The sequence below is a fragment of the Ricinus communis genome, chromosome 2 (genome assembly GCF_019578655.1).
Source record: "Ricinus communis isolate WT05 ecotype wild-type chromosome 2, ASM1957865v1, whole genome shotgun sequence".
Classification (NCBI taxonomy): Eukaryota; Viridiplantae; Streptophyta; class Magnoliopsida; order Malpighiales; family Euphorbiaceae; genus Ricinus; species Ricinus communis.
Genome location: NC_063257.1, coordinates 3,501,660 through 3,521,384, shown reverse-complemented (window position 1 = coordinate 3,521,384; position 19,725 = coordinate 3,501,660). Strand labels below are relative to the sequence as shown.

The following is a 19,725-nucleotide window of genomic DNA, read 5'->3' as shown; positions in this document are numbered from 1 at the left end:
CACTAAGGAATCAGTTTCAAACTGAACCTTCGCCATTCGCCATTCGCCATTAAATAGCGTGCCTGAAAGCATCCCTCAGAAACAAAGCCTCTGCAACTAGAGGAGAGCTGCACACTCTGTACCTGGTTTGCCCATCTTACGATATCCAAACGAGTCTCTACACAAAAAGGCACGCACCACTTTTCCAGACTGGGAACCGAAAGCTGCATCTGAGTTATACTTAATAAAATTCTCAGGTGGAGAAGACCATTTCATCCTGCCCCTCCTTTCCACCGATGAAAGCTCAACCGCATCAGAATGAGCCCTTGATCCCAAAGACACCTCCCAATACTTTCTCGCACTTATCAGCATTTTGGTTGGATCAATCTTGCCAACTCAGAAAATAAATTCATTTATGGCCTTCCACAGGGACCAGCACACATGAGCTGCCAACTGAAAAACATTCGACCTATAGCTTTCTTTAGCCATTCTAGTGACCTCCTTCCACCAAGTGCTGAAATCAAAAACAAAATTTGCATCACATCTCAAGCCAATATCAGATTAAGAACCGAGTAGCCCGAGAGTGATTACAATGAAACAACATACGGCAAATAGTTTCTGGCTCATTGCCACAAATTATACACAAATTAGAAGGGCTACAATGTCTCTTAAACAAGATATCTGAGACCGTCACAGCACCAGTAGACCACCGCCACAAAAAACACTGAATTTTCGGAGGCACCTCTAACTTCCAAATTGATCTCCAGTACTCCTTATTCTCCATCCTAGGCACCATCCCCTGAATTTGACCCTTCCCGTTACTCTCCATAAGCCACGCGTACCCCTTCTTCATAGAATAAGCCCCAGAAGGGCATCCATCCCAAATTAAATCATCATTCACCTCCCTTGGCCCAATTACAATCCTCCTAATCCTTTCCTGATCAGAGCTATTAAAAAGCCTCCTTAAAAGATCTTTCCACTCCACTTCCTCAGTGTCAATGAGATCAGACACCAATATAACGTCGTCATTCTCAAGGTGAGGGGACTCTACCTTAAAGTCATGGCTGCCAGGGACCCATCTCCCTTCTCACACATTCACAGACCTACCATTACAAACATTCCACCTCAGGTTAGGAGCTAGAACCTCCCTTCCGTGCAACAAGGTAGACCAGATCCATGGTGGTCTATTCCCTCTTTTAGCCTGCAGAAAATTCGAGTTTGGAATATAAATACCTTTCAATGTGTTTAAAAGCTTATAAATGATTAATTTTATGTTAAATTAGTTAGTGATTTACATGATTAGGAGTGAAATAGGTCAAAAATTATAGTTTAAAAGTGCAATAGATTTAAATGAAAGTCCATGGATGAAATATGTTAATTTAGAAAACTGCTGGGTGAGATAATGTATTAAGCCGGTAATTTTTTTTGAACTAACTGATATATGATGAATCATTAGGAATAATGACAATTGAAAAGAAAGATTTCGCGGAAGAAATGTAAAGAGATCAAATTTGATTACTGGTTGCAGGATAAATTATTCCAAGTGCACGATACCAGAGTACCATTCGTTAAACGAAAGTCTTCTTGCTTCCACATCACGGGTCATCCTTTATAAACCGCACATTTTGAAACTTTCGAAAGCAACTAAAAGTCAGGTCCATGATAAGCGCATGAGGACGACCATTCTATACATTAGCTCACACTGTAGAGACTATTCTAATATATTTTTTTTGGGTGAAAGGAGACCATTCTATTCAAAAAGGATAAAAGGCCCAAAAAGAAAAAAAAAAAAAAAAGGAAAAAAAGAAGAAGAAGAATGAAATCCAGTTTCAATTCCGTCATTGAACATCTCGAAGAAAGACAAATCAACGTCTCTGCAACAGCACCGCCAACAGCAACAGCTTCTACAAGCTCCTCCACTCCGGTGGTGTACTAGTCACGTGGATGGGCCAGTCATCTTCATCCACCGCAATTTTAACTCGTCGCGAATCTATCTACCGGTCAAAATCAAAATCAACGGCTCTGATTTCTCCTATGCAAACTGAAGAACCAAATGACAAAGACGACGTCGTATTAATCATCAATGAATCACCAGATTACATCTCGGATCTACCAGATGAATGTTTAGCTTGCATTTTTCAATCCCTCAGCCCTAGCGATCGACAACGATGCTCGCTAGTCTGCCGTCGGTGGCTAAGAATCGAAGGACAAAGCCGTCACAGGCTTTCTCTTCACGCGCAATCAGATCTTCTTCCGGTGATATCTGCTCTGTTTACTCGATTTGACGCCGTTACGAAACTGGCTCTCAGATGTGACCGCAAATCCGCGAGTATCGGAGACGAGGCACTTGAAGCGATCTCACTACGTTGTCGGAACCTGACACGCTTGAAGCTCCGTTCGTGCCGTGATGTAACTGATGCAGGTATGGCGGCGTTTGCGAAGAATTGTAAAGGATTGAAAAAACTATCCTGTGGATCGTGTACGTTTGGTGCTAAAGGTATGAATGCTGTTCTTGATAACTGTGCGTCGCTTGAGGAGCTCTCAATTAAACGGCTTCGTGGAATAACTGATGGAGCCGCCGCTGAACCCATTGGACCGGGTTTAGCCGCCAATTCTCTTAAAACCATATGCTTAAAGGAGCTTTATAATGGACAGTGTTTTGGTCCGTTAATTATTGGATCTAAGAATCTTAGAACTTTGAAGCTTTTTAGATGTTCTGGTGATTGGGATAAGCTTCTTCAAGTGATATCGGATCGGGTCACGGGTATGGTCGAGATCCATCTTGAAAGGCTCCAGGTAAGTGATGTTGGACTTTCTGCTATATCCAATTGTTTGGATCTGGAGATTTTGCATCTTGTTAAAACCCCCGAGTGTACTAATTTAGGGTTAGGTTCCATCGCCGAGCGATGTAAGTTGTTAAGAAAGCTTCATATTGATGGATGGAAAGCCAATCGAATTGGTGATGATGGATTAATAGCTGTTGCCAAGAATTGCCCTAATTTGCAAGAATTGGTGCTCATTGGAGTTAATCCTACCAAGAGCAGTTTAGAAATGTTAGCTTCCAATTGTCAAAATCTTGAGCGATTAGCACTCTGTGGGAGTGATACTGTTGGTGATGCTGAGATTTCTTGTATTGCAGCTAAATGTATATCTCTGAAAAAGCTCTGTATTAAGAGTTGTCCTGTGTCGGATCATGGAATGGAAGCCCTTGCTAGTGGATGTCCAAATTTGGTTAAAGTGAAGGTGAAGAAATGCCGAGGTGTGACTTGTGAGGGTGCGGATTGGTTAAGAGCGAGTAGGGGATCTTTAGCTGTGAATTTAGATAGCGGTGAGCATGAACATCATGATGCAAGTGCTAGTGATGGTGGGGTGCAGGAAAATGCAGTTGAAATTCCTCCAGGACAAATAGCAGCGGTAGTACCATCTGTTGCTTCTTCAAGCACTGCTGGAAGATCAACTTCCTTCAAGTCCAGATTAGGGCTTTTGAGTGGGAGAAATTTAGTGGCTTGCACTTTGAGAAGGTGGTCTAGTGGTAATACCGGTTCTCGAAGTTAATTTGATTCAAGGACTAACAGAATTTGCATAGCAGAAATATTGGTCCTTGGTCTATTTGCATTATTTTGCATCACGTCGTCTGATTTACATACTTGATGTACTCCATTTGATATTGGCTTGCTGTTTATTTTCTTTTCAACTGAAATTCTCATTGTCAACAAAATATCATTTCTATTCGTTTTAAGTTGCTGTTCATTTTGTTTAGTGTTTTATTTGGCAGGTTTTGCACATAAGATATTAGCATAGCATGGTTTTGCACTTGCGAAACATATTACATGATGTGTTTCTGATTCTACCAGAGTTATTTTGGTACACGACTTCTGTTTTATGCTGCTAGCACTTTTTCATTTGGGTACCATTGTGCTTTATGGTTGTTCACGTAAGATGACATTAGGAGTGATAAAATCGTGGTTTCAAGCTGCAGCAAGAGATGTATGGGATATGGATATGGCGATGAGATGTATGGGATATGGATATGGCGATGAGATGTATGAATCTTGTTTTTTAGGAACAGGTTGTATAGAATTAATTGGATTGCAGTAAAATGGAAGATTGTAGTAAAATCCATGCATCTATGGGATACTCTTATGGTTCCTGGTCTGACATTATATGCATCTAGCCTGGAGCATGCTCATTTACAACTGGATTTCATTTCATTTAAAATTGAAAATTTCAACTAGAGTGCGATTAAAAGGTTGCTAGTCTGCCAATTGTTGGTTTCTTTGGCCATCTGATGGGATTTTACATAACCAAAAGCAAATGGTGGTGCATTTGGAATAGGTACAACTGTTTTCTCTCAGCTGTTGCTTGTTTTATATTTGCAGCTTGGCAGCTTCTTTACTATTTTAAACATACTAGCTTAGCTTAGCTTAGCTCAGAAGCTGGTCTGTCAAGGAAACGCATTCTTTGTATGTTCCTTTTGTTTTAAGTTTTTGGTCTTCTATAAAATTTGTGGCCCCAACTGCAAAGGGAGTGTCATCTATCCCACTCGAAAGCAATGTGCGTTTTCATAATTGCTAATTAATTAGAGATAGTTGGCCTGCGGTCTTTAATTGCAATGCACTGATGTATATGAGCCTATCAAATTCGTTCATTATCAGTTTGCATGTGATGATTTCAATATAAAGGGTCGCGGGTGTCATTTTGTCAATCACAGGAATATTTCTTTTTCTTTTTCTCTCGATGAATTTTTGTGTGCAAGGGATGACATTCTTAATGGTCATTTTTTTTGGGGAGAAAGTACAAACAGAAGTTTGTGCTTGTACAAACAAATTAAAATATTTTATAATTAAAATATAAATTAAAATCATTGTTTAATTAAATATAAAAGATCAAGAGGTATACAAAATGCAAGCTCAGGTGAAGCCTAAAGACATGTATGCAACAGTCACAAACTGAATGGAATGAAATACATACTACAGCATCTACATGGCGTATACGTTCTTCAAGACTGTCAAATTAATTATAACTCTTGTCTTGTTTATGCGTTCCTGATTGGTGTAAAATATCCCACTTACAACAGTAATAAAGATGTGAATTCACTACTACTTTTGTATTCCTACCTTACAGAAGATGATGACACATTTCCTTAAGGTTAAAGCATTTAAGGCCTCCAAAAACCTTTAATTGAAGCAAAAGCTTTGCCATGAACTGGTATCTTTTCACTTTTCTTTCTTCTCCTTCTTCGCTACTTGATTTTGGTACAAAATAATTTGACTAAGAATGGTACCATGGGCGGTGACTCCGATAACAGAACCCAAAATCACTAAAGAAAAATTAAGGACAGTAACTGGATAAATATACAATAATAACCAAAAGAACGGATGATTATAGAGCTCAAGGACACGCCAAATTTTGACGGACATACTCTGCATAAATAAAACTAGCTTAATAAAGTAGCTCGTATAGCTTAGATAGAGTAGGACTATGAAGAATGCAACCATCAGAAAAAAAGCAGCCTAATTCCTGATTGATGATTATGTTTATACACTTTAAGATAATTCAATATCTCATATTCCCATCATGACAGTGACACACTTGAGACCAAAAGCATTAATCTTATAGATTTTCTCATAGTATCATTCTATGAACTTGTAAAGATCATGATTACTGCTACTGCTACTAAAATTATAACTACTATTACTTTTTGGGGGAAGTATGCAATAAGGATCATAATTAGTTAGCTCCTAAAGATGGTTTCTGCAAAATTCAAATGCCCTAAAGCGTTCAAACAACTAGCTAGAATGAGAGAGAGAGAGAGAGAGAGAGAGAGAGAGATAGAGAAATAACATGGAATATCGAAAAGGATACCACTTGTTGGTGCTTTTTCTTGCATGCTGGTAAAAACTCTCACTGGAAAGAACAAAAAAGAAAGGAAGAAGCAATCTTAAACTTGTATGTACATGCTCTATATGTAACCAAGCTAACTGATATGACCATACAACTCACCCATTGAACCTGCGAAATTCATTAGACATGTTAAGAAGCTAAGCTCCCCAGTGCTTTTATTCTGCAAAAAAGAACAGTTTTTTATCAGTTACAAGATGTAAGTAGCCAACAATAACAATATTGCCAATGAGAACGTAACAGGCAAAAGACTATACTGAGAAAGAAAATGAGACTGATTTCTCTCTTTTGCTCATCCAGCATTCTTAATCCTTCTCATGAATTTGTGGAGAAGACTGATTTAAAACTCTCATCACACCACACTACATTCCATATCCAATTCTGTGGAACTTGTTAAGAATCAGCCGGACCAGCCTCCAAAATGCCCACAGATCCATTTAAAGAGACCAGCCTCCATTATGCCCACAGAATCAGTAACCTAGTCCAGGGATTTTGTAATGTTGGCATATACACTAGCTGCTCATAAGCAACAACTTCTCAAACCAGACACGGAAATGGTTTACTGGTCATACAAGCATTGAAGATGCCAAGTCTCATCAAAAGTTAACAGTTTGAAAGAGAGCTCTTATGAAATATCCTAAAATTTAACAAGAAAAATTAACCTTCAAAATTCCAACTTACAGAAAAATTTGTCCATATTTGTGGAATCCTGGCAAAGAGAAAGATTGCATGCTGGGATGCCTGTAACAGATGCAGCATTAAACATCATAAAGGGAAAAAAAGAATGGTAGGCATCCCAATAAATATGCTAAATGGAGATTGAATACCAAAGTCTACTTAGTACTTACATAGAGAGCTTCGAACAGAACAGGATCAATTTGACCACCTAAAACAGTAGGTGCTACTGCACAATATCTAAAACACTAATATAAGGAAAATTTTGATGCATTTTATAGCTCTTGCAATCAGTACTTTGAGAAAAATACACCATTCAGGATACAGTAACGGTCTGATCCATGTCACTGTAGGGACAGGTTGGGAGAAGTAGTAGATGATAGCAACTAAAATTATAGCTGTAAGATTCGAGCAAAAGAGGAACTGCGTTAGATCAGTCAAGAAGGAGGCAATATCACATCAAATTGGCCTAAACTGACCCAGCTACTCTAAAAAAGGCAGAAGTTTTGAAAAGGACAAGCACAATTAAAATTGAATTGAAGTAGTAGTTTTTAGCATTGAATTACATCAAATTAAGCTTGCTAGGCTCACTATTATTAAAGCATGCATTAAGTGAGATGAATTGCACTAATTCCACTTCATTTTCAAATAAGTGATAATCGAAACAAATAACAATCTCTTAAATCAATTTCCTGAACTTTTGAGCGATAATAAAAAGAACAAACCTTGGATCAAAAGAAAGGACAATTCCCCATATGCTGAAAAGGGAAGTCCTTTGTGAAGACAATATGCAAGAGCTATAGTATAGCCTACAACTTCAAGCTCAAACCCCAAAACACTAAGCCCTCTGACACTCCTGTGCTTCAAGATTTTCAATATCTGCATTTACAAAAACATAAAAGATCAGATTTGTAAACAATTACATCAAAATTCAAGGGCACAATTAATATTAAAATCATAAAGAGTAAGGTGAACTATGTAACCTGAGGGACTTTGACGGTGGTGGAAGCAGCAACGATGGAGTAGCCAAGAAGCTTTGAGATGAGAGGAAGCAAGCAATCTTTCTGAGGGAATTTACCGTCTCTGAGAGCCCCAATTGCGCAGCTGAAATCAATCCCTAAAAACTCCATTCTTTTCTTTCTTCCTTTGGATCTGAAGTGAATTACAATGGACCAAGCTCTATAAAAAGGGCACGCCGAAGCAGCCGAAATGAGTTGTACGCATTGGCTAGAATACAGGCTGCTTATTAATGGTGATTAATGTCTATTTAGTCACACTTAGATATACAGGGCGTCACTAAAGATTGGTACTACGACGAGAGCGATAAATAGCCCATCTGAAAGCCCAAATCTGCAAATGAGCAACAGTTAGAGTTGACCTTGTTCGCATCCCTAAGCTTAAAAAAAAAAAAAAAAAAAAAAATCCCAAAGTGTTAATAATAATTTGTGTAAGCTCTTATAAATATATTAAATTAATATTTATTTTCAATATAAGGTGAAATGTTAGTGATTGTTAGTGATTATTTTAATTTTTATCTTTTAAATTCCACTCGTACTGCAGTTCAAGAAATACTGTAAAATAATTTAAAATACACAATAACAGATCATTTTAATTTGTAATTTTTTAAGAAAAGTAATTATTCTCAATTATTTATTTTATATATTATAAAATAGTAAAAATAATTAAAAATTAAACATATAGAACACAATCAATTTTATAAAATTATACATGTTAAAAGTTACTAATTGGAATTTAAATTAGAAAATATATATATATATTATATAATATAGATCTCCTATTCGTACTAGATGAACTAAGATTCCTGTGCTTAAATTTATTGATATCCAATTATTAATTTCAAAGGCGTCCTTAGAATAGGACCTAAAAGTATACATTTTTAAGGCCTAAAATAACTGAAAAATATTTTTTATTAGAAAAATCACAAAGAATGCCCACAGGGTTCCAAATGTCTTTTAGTTTAGCGGGGATTCTAGGTGAGCAATTGATTTTTTAGTTTTAGAATTACGATTATGACAAATTTGTATTCTTTTTCATCTATTATAAATTTAGTTTATTACATTTGGTGTCCAAACCGAGTTTAGAAGATTGAGGAGTTGTTAATAAGTTACAAGGTAAACATCTTTAGTAAATTTCTTTATTACTTGAATTAGTATTCTTTTTTCTTCCTGTTGTTTTAAATTGTATTTCAAAAAAAGAAAATCTAAAAAGGATTAGTTGTTTTAGATATTATGCTGTTTTTTTCCTGTTAACATAATGTATTCATTCCTCAGCCATCGTTTATTTTAAGTATTCTTCTTTTAATGTTTTTTAAAGTCAAGTCAAGGGAGGAGTGGTCAGCAATAAAACTGAATGAGAATGTAGATCTTAAAGCCAAATTACAACTGGGATTAATGAACTGTTTATATTCCTTGTATTTTGCACTGAGGGAGCTTTCGTTAATTGTTATATGATTAAATTGAAAATGGAAATTGATTGCCATTAAGCAGCTGGAAGTCAAAACATACATGAATCATGAATACAGTAACAAAACAAGTAAAATTCTAATTAAGCTTGGCTTTCCAAAGCTCAGCAGAATAAATGCTCGAGTTGTAGATGAACCAATACTTCTTCAAGAGACTTAATCTATGCACAAATCATTGCATAAACTTTATGATTCAGTATGGAGGTGGCGGGTATATTCCGAATGAGGATGGCGGTGGAGGGTATACTCCTGATGGTCCTGCAATTATGTGCAACATACAGATAGTTAGACATTGAACAAGAACAGAAGAAGCACTGCAGGGTAAATATAGTTCTGTTAGGAAGAAAGAATGTGCAAAAGCTCTCTCGATCCCCGCAATATCATACGCACCGTATATTCTTTTTTTGGGAATTAATCATTTTAGATTTGTATTTGAACGTGTGAACACCAAACCGAAATATACCTGTAGGATAATATGCGGGGGCTTGAGTAGGAGGTGGATATGTTTGTGGAGGGTACCCTGCTGGAGGACATGCCTGTGGAGGATAGCCAGCTGGTGGAGTGGCAACAAATGGAGATAGCGGATATGTTGCAGGATTAGGAGGGTAGCCCATGTAAGGAGATGGGTTAGAATAGGCTGTTGAGGCAGCAGGTGCTGATGGAAACTGATTATATGGCAGGACTTGGGTCATAGCAGTTGGTGGTGCTGCATATTGCGGCGCGGATGTAGCCAATTTCGCTTTATGCTGCAGTGGAGATTCAAAAGAGTTATTAACTAGTGCCATTTGGTTTACATTCATTAGCCCTCATACATAAATATGCAATAGCATAGTTGGTAAAGAAAGTTTTCGGGATGGAAGTTACATTATTGGCATTGGAATAGTGCAATATAAGTCGAACTTCTCCTGAATGTCTGCATTGAAAGGAATGCATCAGAAACATAGGAATCACGAGATTGGAAAATGTCAGAAAGTAATGCCAGTTTTCTGTTTGATTAACCTGCCAGCTTTGCTCTGTAGCGGCCAGGAGGCATCATCGTAACCTTGCGACAGGACTTTTTGGAGCTGAATCCTATATCCATTCAATAATCAAAATTAGGAATGCACGAACCGAATGAAAAACATTTAAAATGTAGGACTAAGAAATAACCTTCCACTGCCAATTTGCTCATCAGCAGAGAGGGTGCGGTTGTTCCACACGGTAACGTTTAGTTCGCGCAGGCCTTCAATGAGTGTGAAAATGAACTTTTCTTGAAAAGTGGGGTTTCTGCCTCCATCTAAATGTAATCAATTTTGTTACTTCAAATACGATATTTTTCTTCTAGTAGAAACAACACATAAATGGAAGAACCTGGGAAAAAGGAAATAACCGAAGTACTAGTATAAGCATGGGCACCTGTGCAAGTTTTGGTTCTATACTTGGCGCCTCCATATTCAAGACTGACATAAGGGTCTTGTCTTGATAACCATTCCTTGTCATCCAGATTGCAGCAACCAACAACTGCAACATGAACTCGATTAAACAACTTGAATATACTGACTTAATAATTAATAAGCATATTATCACTTAACAATCACATCACATACCAGTGACCTCAAGAGGCAAGCCTTGGACTCCAAAGATCGACATGAAAAATATGTATCTAATTGTATGCTCAAACTAGGCTAAGTGGTGATTGCAATGCAATTGATGGCCCAGGCAGTGTCTATATATTGATGGAAGTAGGTGATCATCCTTGCAGAGAGTTGACATGGCTGGTTTAGTCAATGTTTTCTGCCACCTCAATCAAAAGGGAATACTAATTGATTTATGACATTCATATCAACTTGCTCAGCATACAGTAATCAGCAATCAGAAACGAAAAAAAAAAAAAAACTTTTTAAACGTGATTTATCTACGGTTAGAAGGGTCTAAATGATGGATTTAAACGGTCCACAGTAATACTAATAGAAGAAAAGGTGTGGCTGATTCTTTGTGCTGACACGGTTCACGCATAGACTGGCTCAATTAATCAACTATATTTATATACAAACACAAAGTCAATGGTTACCGGGTGAAGATGCCAACTCCGCCGTATACTTTTGGAGCTTCTCTGTTTCTTCGTTTAAGTCCATCTTTTGAGGTCTGTATTATATGCGACTTTTAGTATATTTATTGAAGTAATATTCGATGTAGTTCGACCGATATCAATTTTCTTTATTTTTTTTATAAAACAATTATAAAATTAGAAGAAGATATTGTATGTGAATCTTACTAATCAATGTGAAATTTATTATATAAAAAAATTACTGCATGCAATAATAATTTTATTATAAAAAAATTACTGCATGCAATAATAATTTTATTATAAAAAAATTACTGCATGCAATATAAAATTATTATATAATTGATGCACATAAGAACGCCTGATGGGTGTCGAATCCAACAAAAATAAACTCCTACTCTTCAAATAAAAATAACTTGTAAATAGTGACAAGTAGGGTCGAATCCACAGAGATTGGCAAGATTTATTTCTTTAACAAAATTCAAATAAAATTAGAGAGATTTTAAATTTGGAATCAAAACAAATTAAACTAAAAATTAATTAGAAGCAATAATAAAATTTGAGAAGATAAATCGATATGAGAAAACTCCAACCCAAGGTATAATCTCAGTTTTAATTCATTGAATTGATCATTGATGCAAATATAATTTCCAAATCCATTAATAAATTGGTTATAATTGTTGAGAAGCTCTAACAACCTAATTTCTCCTTAATTTTTCGTTAATCAATGGAAGCCATTTGATTAATTCTCTTATTGAATAAACAACCCTAGAAAAGCTTCCAAGATTTAATTTACCAATAGCAATGCAATTTAGAGAAACCCAACCCTAGCCAACAAATACATAAGATGAATTCATTTAGACTAGATCATGTATCCACATAACATGGGTATGTTTTTCTACCACTAATCATTAGAATAATTAAATAATTACGGATTTAATATTCTAATTTGGCATAGACTATCTTGATAACTGAGTAATAGGCCTTTTTACAACAAAAATAGAATTCCTAATAGACATAGAAGATACATGAATATTAATAGATTTGAAAAAATAATGAAGAACAATTAAATCTCACAACCCATATAAATTCAAACCTTAATTAACCTTGAGTTGGAAAGAAAAGAGTTCAACCACACATAATTGTTGTAGAGAAAATAAAGCAAAGAAGGAAAACAATGGATAATAGGAAGAAAACTAGTTTGCAGCCTCCTTTTCTCCAAAACCTAAAAAAAACTCTCATTGTCTCTTTTCATCTTTTTCTTTTTATAGGACAACTTGGTCCCTAAGAATTCCTAATATAACCTTAAGTTGTGAGGGGTTTTTAGTAAATAAACATTTCTAAAAATAAAAAAAAAAAAGTCACTTGGCAAATAGTATCACTTTAAGCTTTTTTTTACAAATTTGAATTTCTGAAATATGCCGTGGGCACGCTCTAACTGAAGTGATCTTCTGCCATTTTTTCTCCATTTTATCCAAAATTCTCCAAAGCATCAATCTCTATGAAAACTCATCAAATATCATCCTTTCAACTTCGTGTTGCATCAAAGCGTTCCTTCTAACTGAAAATCAATAATCACATTTGAAATCCATAATTAAGCATAAATACTTCAATAATATCCAAGAAAATATGATAATTAGTATGCATAAAATGCACACTATCAACGCCCCATTTGTTTATATGATTGTTCATCCACACATGACATGTTCTACCACAAATATACATGTGAAGAACCGACACGAGAACTTGCAGCGAAATTGAGAAAACTCCAGGAATGAAAAAATAAGGAAAAGAAATGCAAAATGTCATACGTTTATAGTTGACTGACAAGTTGTCCTTAATGCTTTGCCTGTGGTAATAGCAGAGAGATGTTGATTTCCATAGTATCTATTGATACAGAAAAGTATGTCTGTATTGAATAAATCAACACCAGCTTGTGGGTCTCCTATTGATTAAGTTTATCTTATTGTTTTAGAATAATTCTTGATAAGGGTCTGTAATTTTTTGGCCTATTTTATTTCCTATAAATTAGCTATGAATAAGTCATAGATGTAGTGGGTTGTTAGCTATTTATTTTTCTTTTTATTCTGTAAATCTCGTGCAGGTGAAAAATATATGTGTCTATATAAGGCAATATTTAGTATCAAACAAAATCATCTTTCACATGCATCTCTTTCTCTTTTGTCATTTGTTTAACTCTGTTCAACAATCTGGTATCAGAGCTTGATTTTGAGCACAAGATGGATGACGTTCAAGTAGTTGGTGGAATCAAGAAGCTTAATAACCAGAATTATAATTCATGGTCTACTTGTATGATGTCCTACATGCAAGGCCAAGATCTATGGGAGGTTGTATCTGGAAACGAAGTAAAACAACAGGAGGTTGAAGATGCGAATGGGATATTGCGGAAGTGGAAGATCAAAGCGGGGAAAGCAATGTTCGTTTTGAAGACGACAGTTGAAGAGGATGTACTGGAGTATATTCGAGATACAAAAACTCCCAAAGAAGCTTGGGATGTGTTTGCTAAGCTGTTCTCTAAGAAGAACGATACGAAACTCCAACTCTTAGAGAGTGAGTTGTTGTCGATGGCATAACGAGACATGACGATTGCATAGTATTTCCATAAAGTGAAGTTGTTATGTCGAGAGATTTCTGAGTTGGATCTAGAGGCTCCTATTAGCGTTACCAGGATAAAGAGGATCATTGTCCATGGTTTGAAGCCAGAATTTAGGAGTTTTATTGCTGCCATTCAAGGATGGCAAAATCATCCGTCGCTCGTAGAATTCAAAAATTTGCTAGTTGGCCAAGAAGCTTTAGCTAAGCAAATGGGAGGAGTCTTATTGAAAAGTGAATAAGAGGCACTCTATGCCAATAAAGGCAGGTGGAATTCTAAGCAACATGTCACAGGTGGTTCCAAAAGGTATGATGACAAGGCAAAAAGTCATCAAGGTAAATCGAGTGTCCATGAAGAAGGAGGTCCTAAGAAATTTGGCAATGGAAGAAAGTTTGAAGGGAAGTGCTACAACTGCCAAAAGAAGGGCCATATGGCGAAAGATTACTGGTCTAAGCAGAAGGGTGTGGAGAGCAATGTTGCAACTTCCAAAGGTGAAGACGAGTGGGATGCTGAGGCATTTTTTGCTGCAGATGAAGAAGAAATAGCATGTACAACAACATTTAATCAAATTGATTATGAGAATGATTGGATCGTTGACTCAGGTTGCTCAAACCATATGACCGGTGATAAAGAGAAGTTGTTGAACATGTCAGAATACAAAGGAAGCCGGGTAGTGGTGACGGCAAACAACTCAAAATTGCCAATCGCTCACATTGGTAATACAGTAATCCCTCCCCATTGTAATGATACAGAGCTGCTGCTCCAAAATGTTTATCATGTCCCAGGTATGAAGAAAAGTCTTCTCTCAGTAGCACAATTAACATCTTCTAATTATTATGTTTTGTTTGGTCCACAAAATGTAAAAGTATATCAGAATCATGTTAAGATCATAGAAAAGCCAATCATGAAGGGGCAAAGGTCGGAATCAGTTTATGTGATGTCTGCAGAAACAGCATACGTAGACAAGGCGAGGAGGAACGAGACAACAGATCTATGGCATATGCGACTAAGTCACGTTAGCTATTCCAAGCTAGATGTGATGATGAGAAAGTCAATGCTATAGGGACTCCCACAACTTGAAGTGAGGTCAGACAACGCATGTGCGTCAAATATGGAATAACACCGATTCGTATGAAGAGTCAAAGTTTAAAGCCAATGAACCACTACAGTTGATTCACTCTGATGTGTTTGGACCAGTTAAACAAGCTTCCATTGGTGGGATGAGGTACATGGTAACTTTCATTGACACTTTCTCGAGGTATGTTTGGGTTTACTTTATGAAGAAAATAAACTCTTTCAAAATTCAAAGAGTTCAAGAAAGTGGCAGAAGCAGAAATTGGTATAAGTATTTACTGTCTACGTACAGACAATGGGGAGAGTACACCTCAGGTGAGTTCTTAGAGTTTCTCTTGAAGTGCAGAATACGCCATCAATTTACATGTGTCATCACTTCGCAGCAAAATGGCATAGCCGAAAGGAAGAACAAGCACTTAGCAGAAATTTGTCGAAGCATGCTTCATGCAAAGAATGTTCCGGGCAGATTTTGGGCAGAAGCAATGACAACTGCATCATTTGTGATCAACAGACTTCCTCAACAAAGGTTATGTTTTCTCTCACCTTTTGAAAAAATATGGAACATAAAGCCTGCTGTTGGTCATTTTTTAAGTCTTTGGATGTATATGCTATGTATTTATACCTGATCACTTACATAGCAAGATGGAAAAAAAGGTTGTTAGATATGTCTTTGTAGGATATGATAGTCAAAGGAAAGGGTGGCGTTGTTGCGATCTAGTAACTGGAAAATGCTACACATCTTGAAATGTAGTGTTTGATGAAGCCCCTTCATGGTGGTCCTCAAACAAAGAGGTATCTTCAGATTCATATGTCTTTACTGATCTGTTGCAAACTTCTCAAGTTCAATTGAGATCGGATGAAACTAAATATGTAAATCAAGATGTGAGATCAATGAAAAAGTAGCCCAAAGTCCTTGCCAAACCGGTGTCCATCAACAACTAAGCGAAGAAGGAGACATTAATGAAGCAAAAACACGAATTACGCCTAGAAGATCAACAAGGATCAGAAAGCCTAATCCTAGATACGCAAATGCCGCCTTAGTAGAAGAAGCAGATGCAACGGAACTAGAGACATTTAAGGAAGCATGTCAGAATCATGAATGGAATAAAGCTATAGAAGAGGAAATTTCTGCTTAGAGAAAAATCAGACATGGGAGCTTGTACCAAAGCCAAGAGATGTGAAGCCTATCTCCTGCAAATGGGTGTACAAGATAAAGCATCGCACTGGTGGGTCAATAGAGAGACACAAGGCTCGTTTGGTAGCTCAAGGATTCTCTCAACAATATGGACTAGACTATTATGAAACGTTTAGTCTAGTTGCAAAGCTTACTACTGTACGAGTCCCATTAGCACTCGCAACTAGTAAAAGTTGGAACCTGTGGCAGCTCGATGTGAAGAATGCATTTTTATATGGGGAGTTAGACCGGGATATCTACATGAATCAACCAATAGGTTTTCAGAGTAAAGATCATCCTGAGCATGTGTGTAAACTTCGGAAGGCACTCTATGGGCTAAAACAAGCACCGAGGGCATGGTATGGTAAAATTGCTAAATTTTTTACTTATAGTGGTTATTTGGTGACATCTGCAGATTCGAGCTTGTTCGTCAAAGCTGAAGGAGTGAAGCTAGCTATTGTGCTAATGTATGTAGATGATTTAATTGTCACAAGAGATTATGAAGAAGAGATTCTCCAAACCAAAAAGAATTTTTTAGTTCGGTTTCAAATGAAAGAACTTGGACAGCTCAAGCATTTCCTTGGTCTGGAGATTGATCATACGCATGAAGGAATATATCTCAAGCAACAAAAATATTCCAAATATTTATTGAAAAAGTTTGGAATGCTTAAATGCAAGCCAATCACGACACCGATGGAGCGAAATGTAAAATTATGTGCTTATGAAGGGAAAGATTTGGAAGATGCTACGATGTACCGGCGGTTGGTAGGTAGCCTTATCTATTTAACTTTGACTTGGCCGGATATTTCTTTTGCAATTGGTCTGATAAGTTGCTACATGCAAAATCCAAAGAATCCCCATTTGGAAGCAGCTCGGCGAATCTTGAGATACGTAAAGAATATACTTGGCTATGGTATTATGTACAAGAAAGGTGGAGATTGCAAGTTAGTTGGCTAATGCGATGCCGATTATGCAAGTGACCATGATACTCGACGTTCAACTACTGGATATGTTTTCATGCTTGGGTCTGGAGCAATTTCTTGGTGTAGCAAAAGACAACCGACAGTGTCTTTGTCAACAACAGAAGCAGAATACAGAACAGCGGCGATGGCAGCTTAAGAAAGCACTTGGCTTGTGTTATTATTGAAGGACTTGCATCAATCAATAAAGTATGACATTCATTTATATTGCGACAACCTGTCAGCCATAAGATTAGCAGAAAATCCAGTTTTTCACGTAAGAACTAAACATGTGGAGGTGCACTATCATTTTATCAGAGAGAAGGTCTTGCAAGAAGAAATTCAGTTGTAGCATGTTGGAACAGAAAGACAAGCTGCAGATTTGTTTACAAAAGGCTTGGGCAGCAATAAACTTGAAAATTTCTATAATCAACTTGGCATGGTGAAAAGACCAGAAGCTGATGTTGAAGGGGAGTATTGAATAAATCAACACCAGCTCGTGGATTCCCTGTTGATTAAGTTTATCTTATTGTTTTAGAATAATTCTTGATAAGGGTTTGTAACTTTTTGGCTTATTTTATTTCCTATAAATTAGCTATGAATTGGGTTGTTAAGCTATTTATTTTCTTTTTTATTTTGTAAATCTCATGAAAGTAGAAAATATATGTGTCCATATAAGGCAATATTTAGTATCAAATAAAATCATCTTTCACAGGCATCTCTTTCTCTTTTGTCATTTGTTTAATTATTAAGCACTTCAAGCTTATTGTTAATAAGCTTTATATAATTATGTTCAACATGTTCGTTGTGAATGAAATGTATATTTGACAAATTTGATTGTTGGTTCCTACTTCTGAGTCCACCCCAAACCACGATGTTCAGATGTAGTTAAACAATAACGTCTCTTAATATTACAGATGGATGCTGGCTATTGTTCTTGAACGAAAAATTAAATTGTCAAATGCCAAATACCAAAGGTCTCTCAAATTAAACGACATGAGTAAACTCCTACAAATAACAACTGGCAATGAGTAAACGTCAAGGCGTTCATCCAACGGCTATAAAAACCGAAGCACCTACGGTGCTAGCACCAAATACAAAACCAGTTTTGGAACGTAATTCAGTCCACTAACCTGTGAGCTGTTCAAAATCAATACGATAAGAGTCCTTCTAGCACACATCTGGGTGTTCTATACATATAAATGTGACCTGCTATAATGGATAAATAAAAAATAATTTTTCACTTGCTGTATTAAGTTATCAGGTTTTAACGAGTCCCCTCTCACCTTTTATATTTGAAATGTGTTATGAGCTTATTTGATACATGTGTTATAGACATAAAGGAGGTAGACTGGCAAGCTTAGCATAATACTCTGAAAATTGTTTTCAACAACATTCCATAAACTTAAAGAAAACTTTACTGTTTTTGTTTTTCTTGTGCTGCACATGTAAAGGAATGAATGAAAGTTTGTTCTTTATCAGAAATGAAGATTTCATTGCCTGGGTTATAGGGCCATAAGCATTTCTTTGTCCTTTGGTGTTCATTTTGTTCTTAATGAATGTAGGAACCATGTTCAAGCTGCTTGTATCCTTGGCTTTTCTTTTGAGAGATAATTTTGTTAAAATCCTATTCCCACATCCTAATTTTGTCATGTGCTGACCACCTATGAGAATTTGTATTGATTAGTTAGTTTAGTGCTTCAATTTTTTTTTTTTTAAATATCTAAATACCTTTAACTTTCAATTTAACATAACATAATATTAGAATTATATTTTTTTCTAATATTTAAACATATTTATGTATTGCATGTAGACGGATTGAAGGAAAATATATATTAAGGAGTGTTAAAATATCATAAAAAAATAAATTTAAATACTTATTAAATTAAATTAAAAATTACAATATTAAACTGATTGATTAAATGAGGTACAATAAATAAAAAGGAGAATCCATAAAGAAATGCGATAGAAGTATTCTTCACCAAAATCCCACCTTTAATGAATAAATTCCGTCCATTCATAGAGGATCAAGAAAGGGGGCGATAATAATCATGCCAAACCTTGGGGATGGTTTTGTTAGCTATCCCATTTCAAAGGAGAAAGTTGACATTGAAATGGGAGCTATCACAGAAGAAAGGAATTTTCCCCTTCGAGAAATTCCACGAAATTTGGCTCCATGGTTAATACAAAAAAGGAAGAAGAAAAGAAATAGAAAAAAGAAGGAAGACATAATGAAGAAGGTAGCCACTTGTAAAGGTAATAAGTTAATCTCTCATTTTTTATTACTTATTTAGTAAGTATTAAGTAACATATTTTAATGGTAAGATTAAAAAATAAAGATGTAATAGCTATAATTTAATAGATGTAAATTACATTAAATGTATACTAAAAGAAGGCATATAATAAATATTTAAAATTGACTCATTAAATTTGAACTTGAACCATTTAAGTAGTTTGTCAAGTTGACAATATTTAGTTTGACAAAATTTATAAATCTAATTAAACTTTTATTATTTTTTACTATTTGACAGGTTATGTACTAATTGTGTTTGAGCTAAATTGAATTCAAATTAAAAGGAGACTTAATTGAGTTTATATTTTTTATAAAGTAATTAAATTAAACTCAAATATATCAATAAATTAAATTTCGAGCTAAGAGGAAATATTTGATCGAAGAATTTTGAGATTAAATCGAGCATAACTCTAATGATATTTCAACTTAGCTCAACTCGATTATACACCTAAGTTAAACCATTTTGACAAACATAAAGAAAAAATGAGAAATTATAGTTTTTAAGAGTTTGATATATTTTGCTACGTGAT

General features: G+C 35.8%; 3 protein-coding genes across 3 annotated transcripts; 1 reads left to right on the top strand and 2 right to left on the bottom strand.

Moving 5' to 3' along the window:
- The first annotated feature begins 1,643 nt into the window (after positions 1-1,643).
- LOC8288560 (F-box protein At1g47056) lies at positions 1,644-3,718 on the top strand. Its single transcript, XM_002510119.4, has one exon. The coding sequence runs from the start codon at positions 1,924-1,926 to the stop codon at positions 3,532-3,534; it is 1,611 nt and encodes a 536-aa protein (XP_002510165.1). The 5' UTR covers positions 1,644-1,923; the 3' UTR covers positions 3,535-3,718.
- A 1,112-nt stretch (positions 3,719-4,830) lies between these two features.
- On the bottom strand, positions 4,831-7,888 carry LOC8288561 (mannose-P-dolichol utilization defect 1 protein homolog 2). Its single transcript, XM_002510120.4, has 8 exons — positions 7,539-7,888; positions 7,281-7,434; positions 6,881-6,953; positions 6,729-6,795; positions 6,562-6,621; positions 5,983-6,043; positions 5,845-5,886; positions 4,831-5,299 (listed from the first exon to the last, which is right to left on the bottom strand). Exons 1-8 carry the CDS (start codon positions 7,683-7,685, stop codon positions 5,196-5,198), a joined length of 708 nt encoding a protein of 235 aa, XP_002510166.1. The 5' UTR covers positions 7,686-7,888; the 3' UTR covers positions 4,831-5,195.
- Positions 7,889-9,026: 1,138 nt separating this feature from the next.
- On the bottom strand, positions 9,027-11,075 carry LOC8288562 (protein SRC2 homolog). The gene is made up of 7 exons (XM_002510121.3): positions 10,624-11,075; positions 10,433-10,537; positions 10,187-10,313; positions 10,037-10,108; positions 9,902-9,950; positions 9,501-9,783; positions 9,027-9,295 (listed from the first exon to the last, which is right to left on the bottom strand). The coding sequence occupies exons 1-7, from the start codon at positions 10,664-10,666 to the stop codon at positions 9,231-9,233; spliced, it is 744 nt and encodes a 247-aa protein (XP_002510167.1). The 5' UTR covers positions 10,667-11,075; the 3' UTR covers positions 9,027-9,230.
- Between the last annotated feature and the right edge of the window lie 8,650 nt (positions 11,076-19,725).

Coding starts and splice junctions, on each gene's coding strand:
- LOC8288560 (XM_002510119.4), top strand. CDS start 1,924: ATGGGCCAGTCATCTTCATCCACCGCAATTTTAACTCGTCGCGAATCT.
- LOC8288561 (XM_002510120.4), bottom strand. CDS start 7,685: ATGGAGTTTTTAGGGATTGATTTCAGCTGCGCAATTGGGGCTCTCAGA. Junction 6,954..7,280: donor GTCCTTTCTTTTGATCCAAG/GTTTGTTCTTTT, acceptor CGAATCTTACAG/CTATAATTTTAGTTGCTATC. Junction 6,044..6,561: donor AAATATGGACAAATTTTTCT/GTAAGTTGGAAT, acceptor TCTTTTTTGCAG/AATAAAAGCACTGGGGAGCT.
- LOC8288562 (XM_002510121.3), bottom strand. CDS start 10,666: ATGTCGATCTTTGGAGTCCAAGGCTTGCCTCTTGAGGTCACTG. Junction 10,538..10,623: donor CTTGCCTCTTGAGGTCACTG/GTATGTGATGTG, acceptor TTCATGTTGCAG/TTGTTGGTTGCTGCAATCTG. Junction 9,296..9,500: donor CCCCGCATATTATCCTACAG/GTATATTTCGGT, acceptor ACATAATTGCAG/GACCATCAGGAGTATACCCT.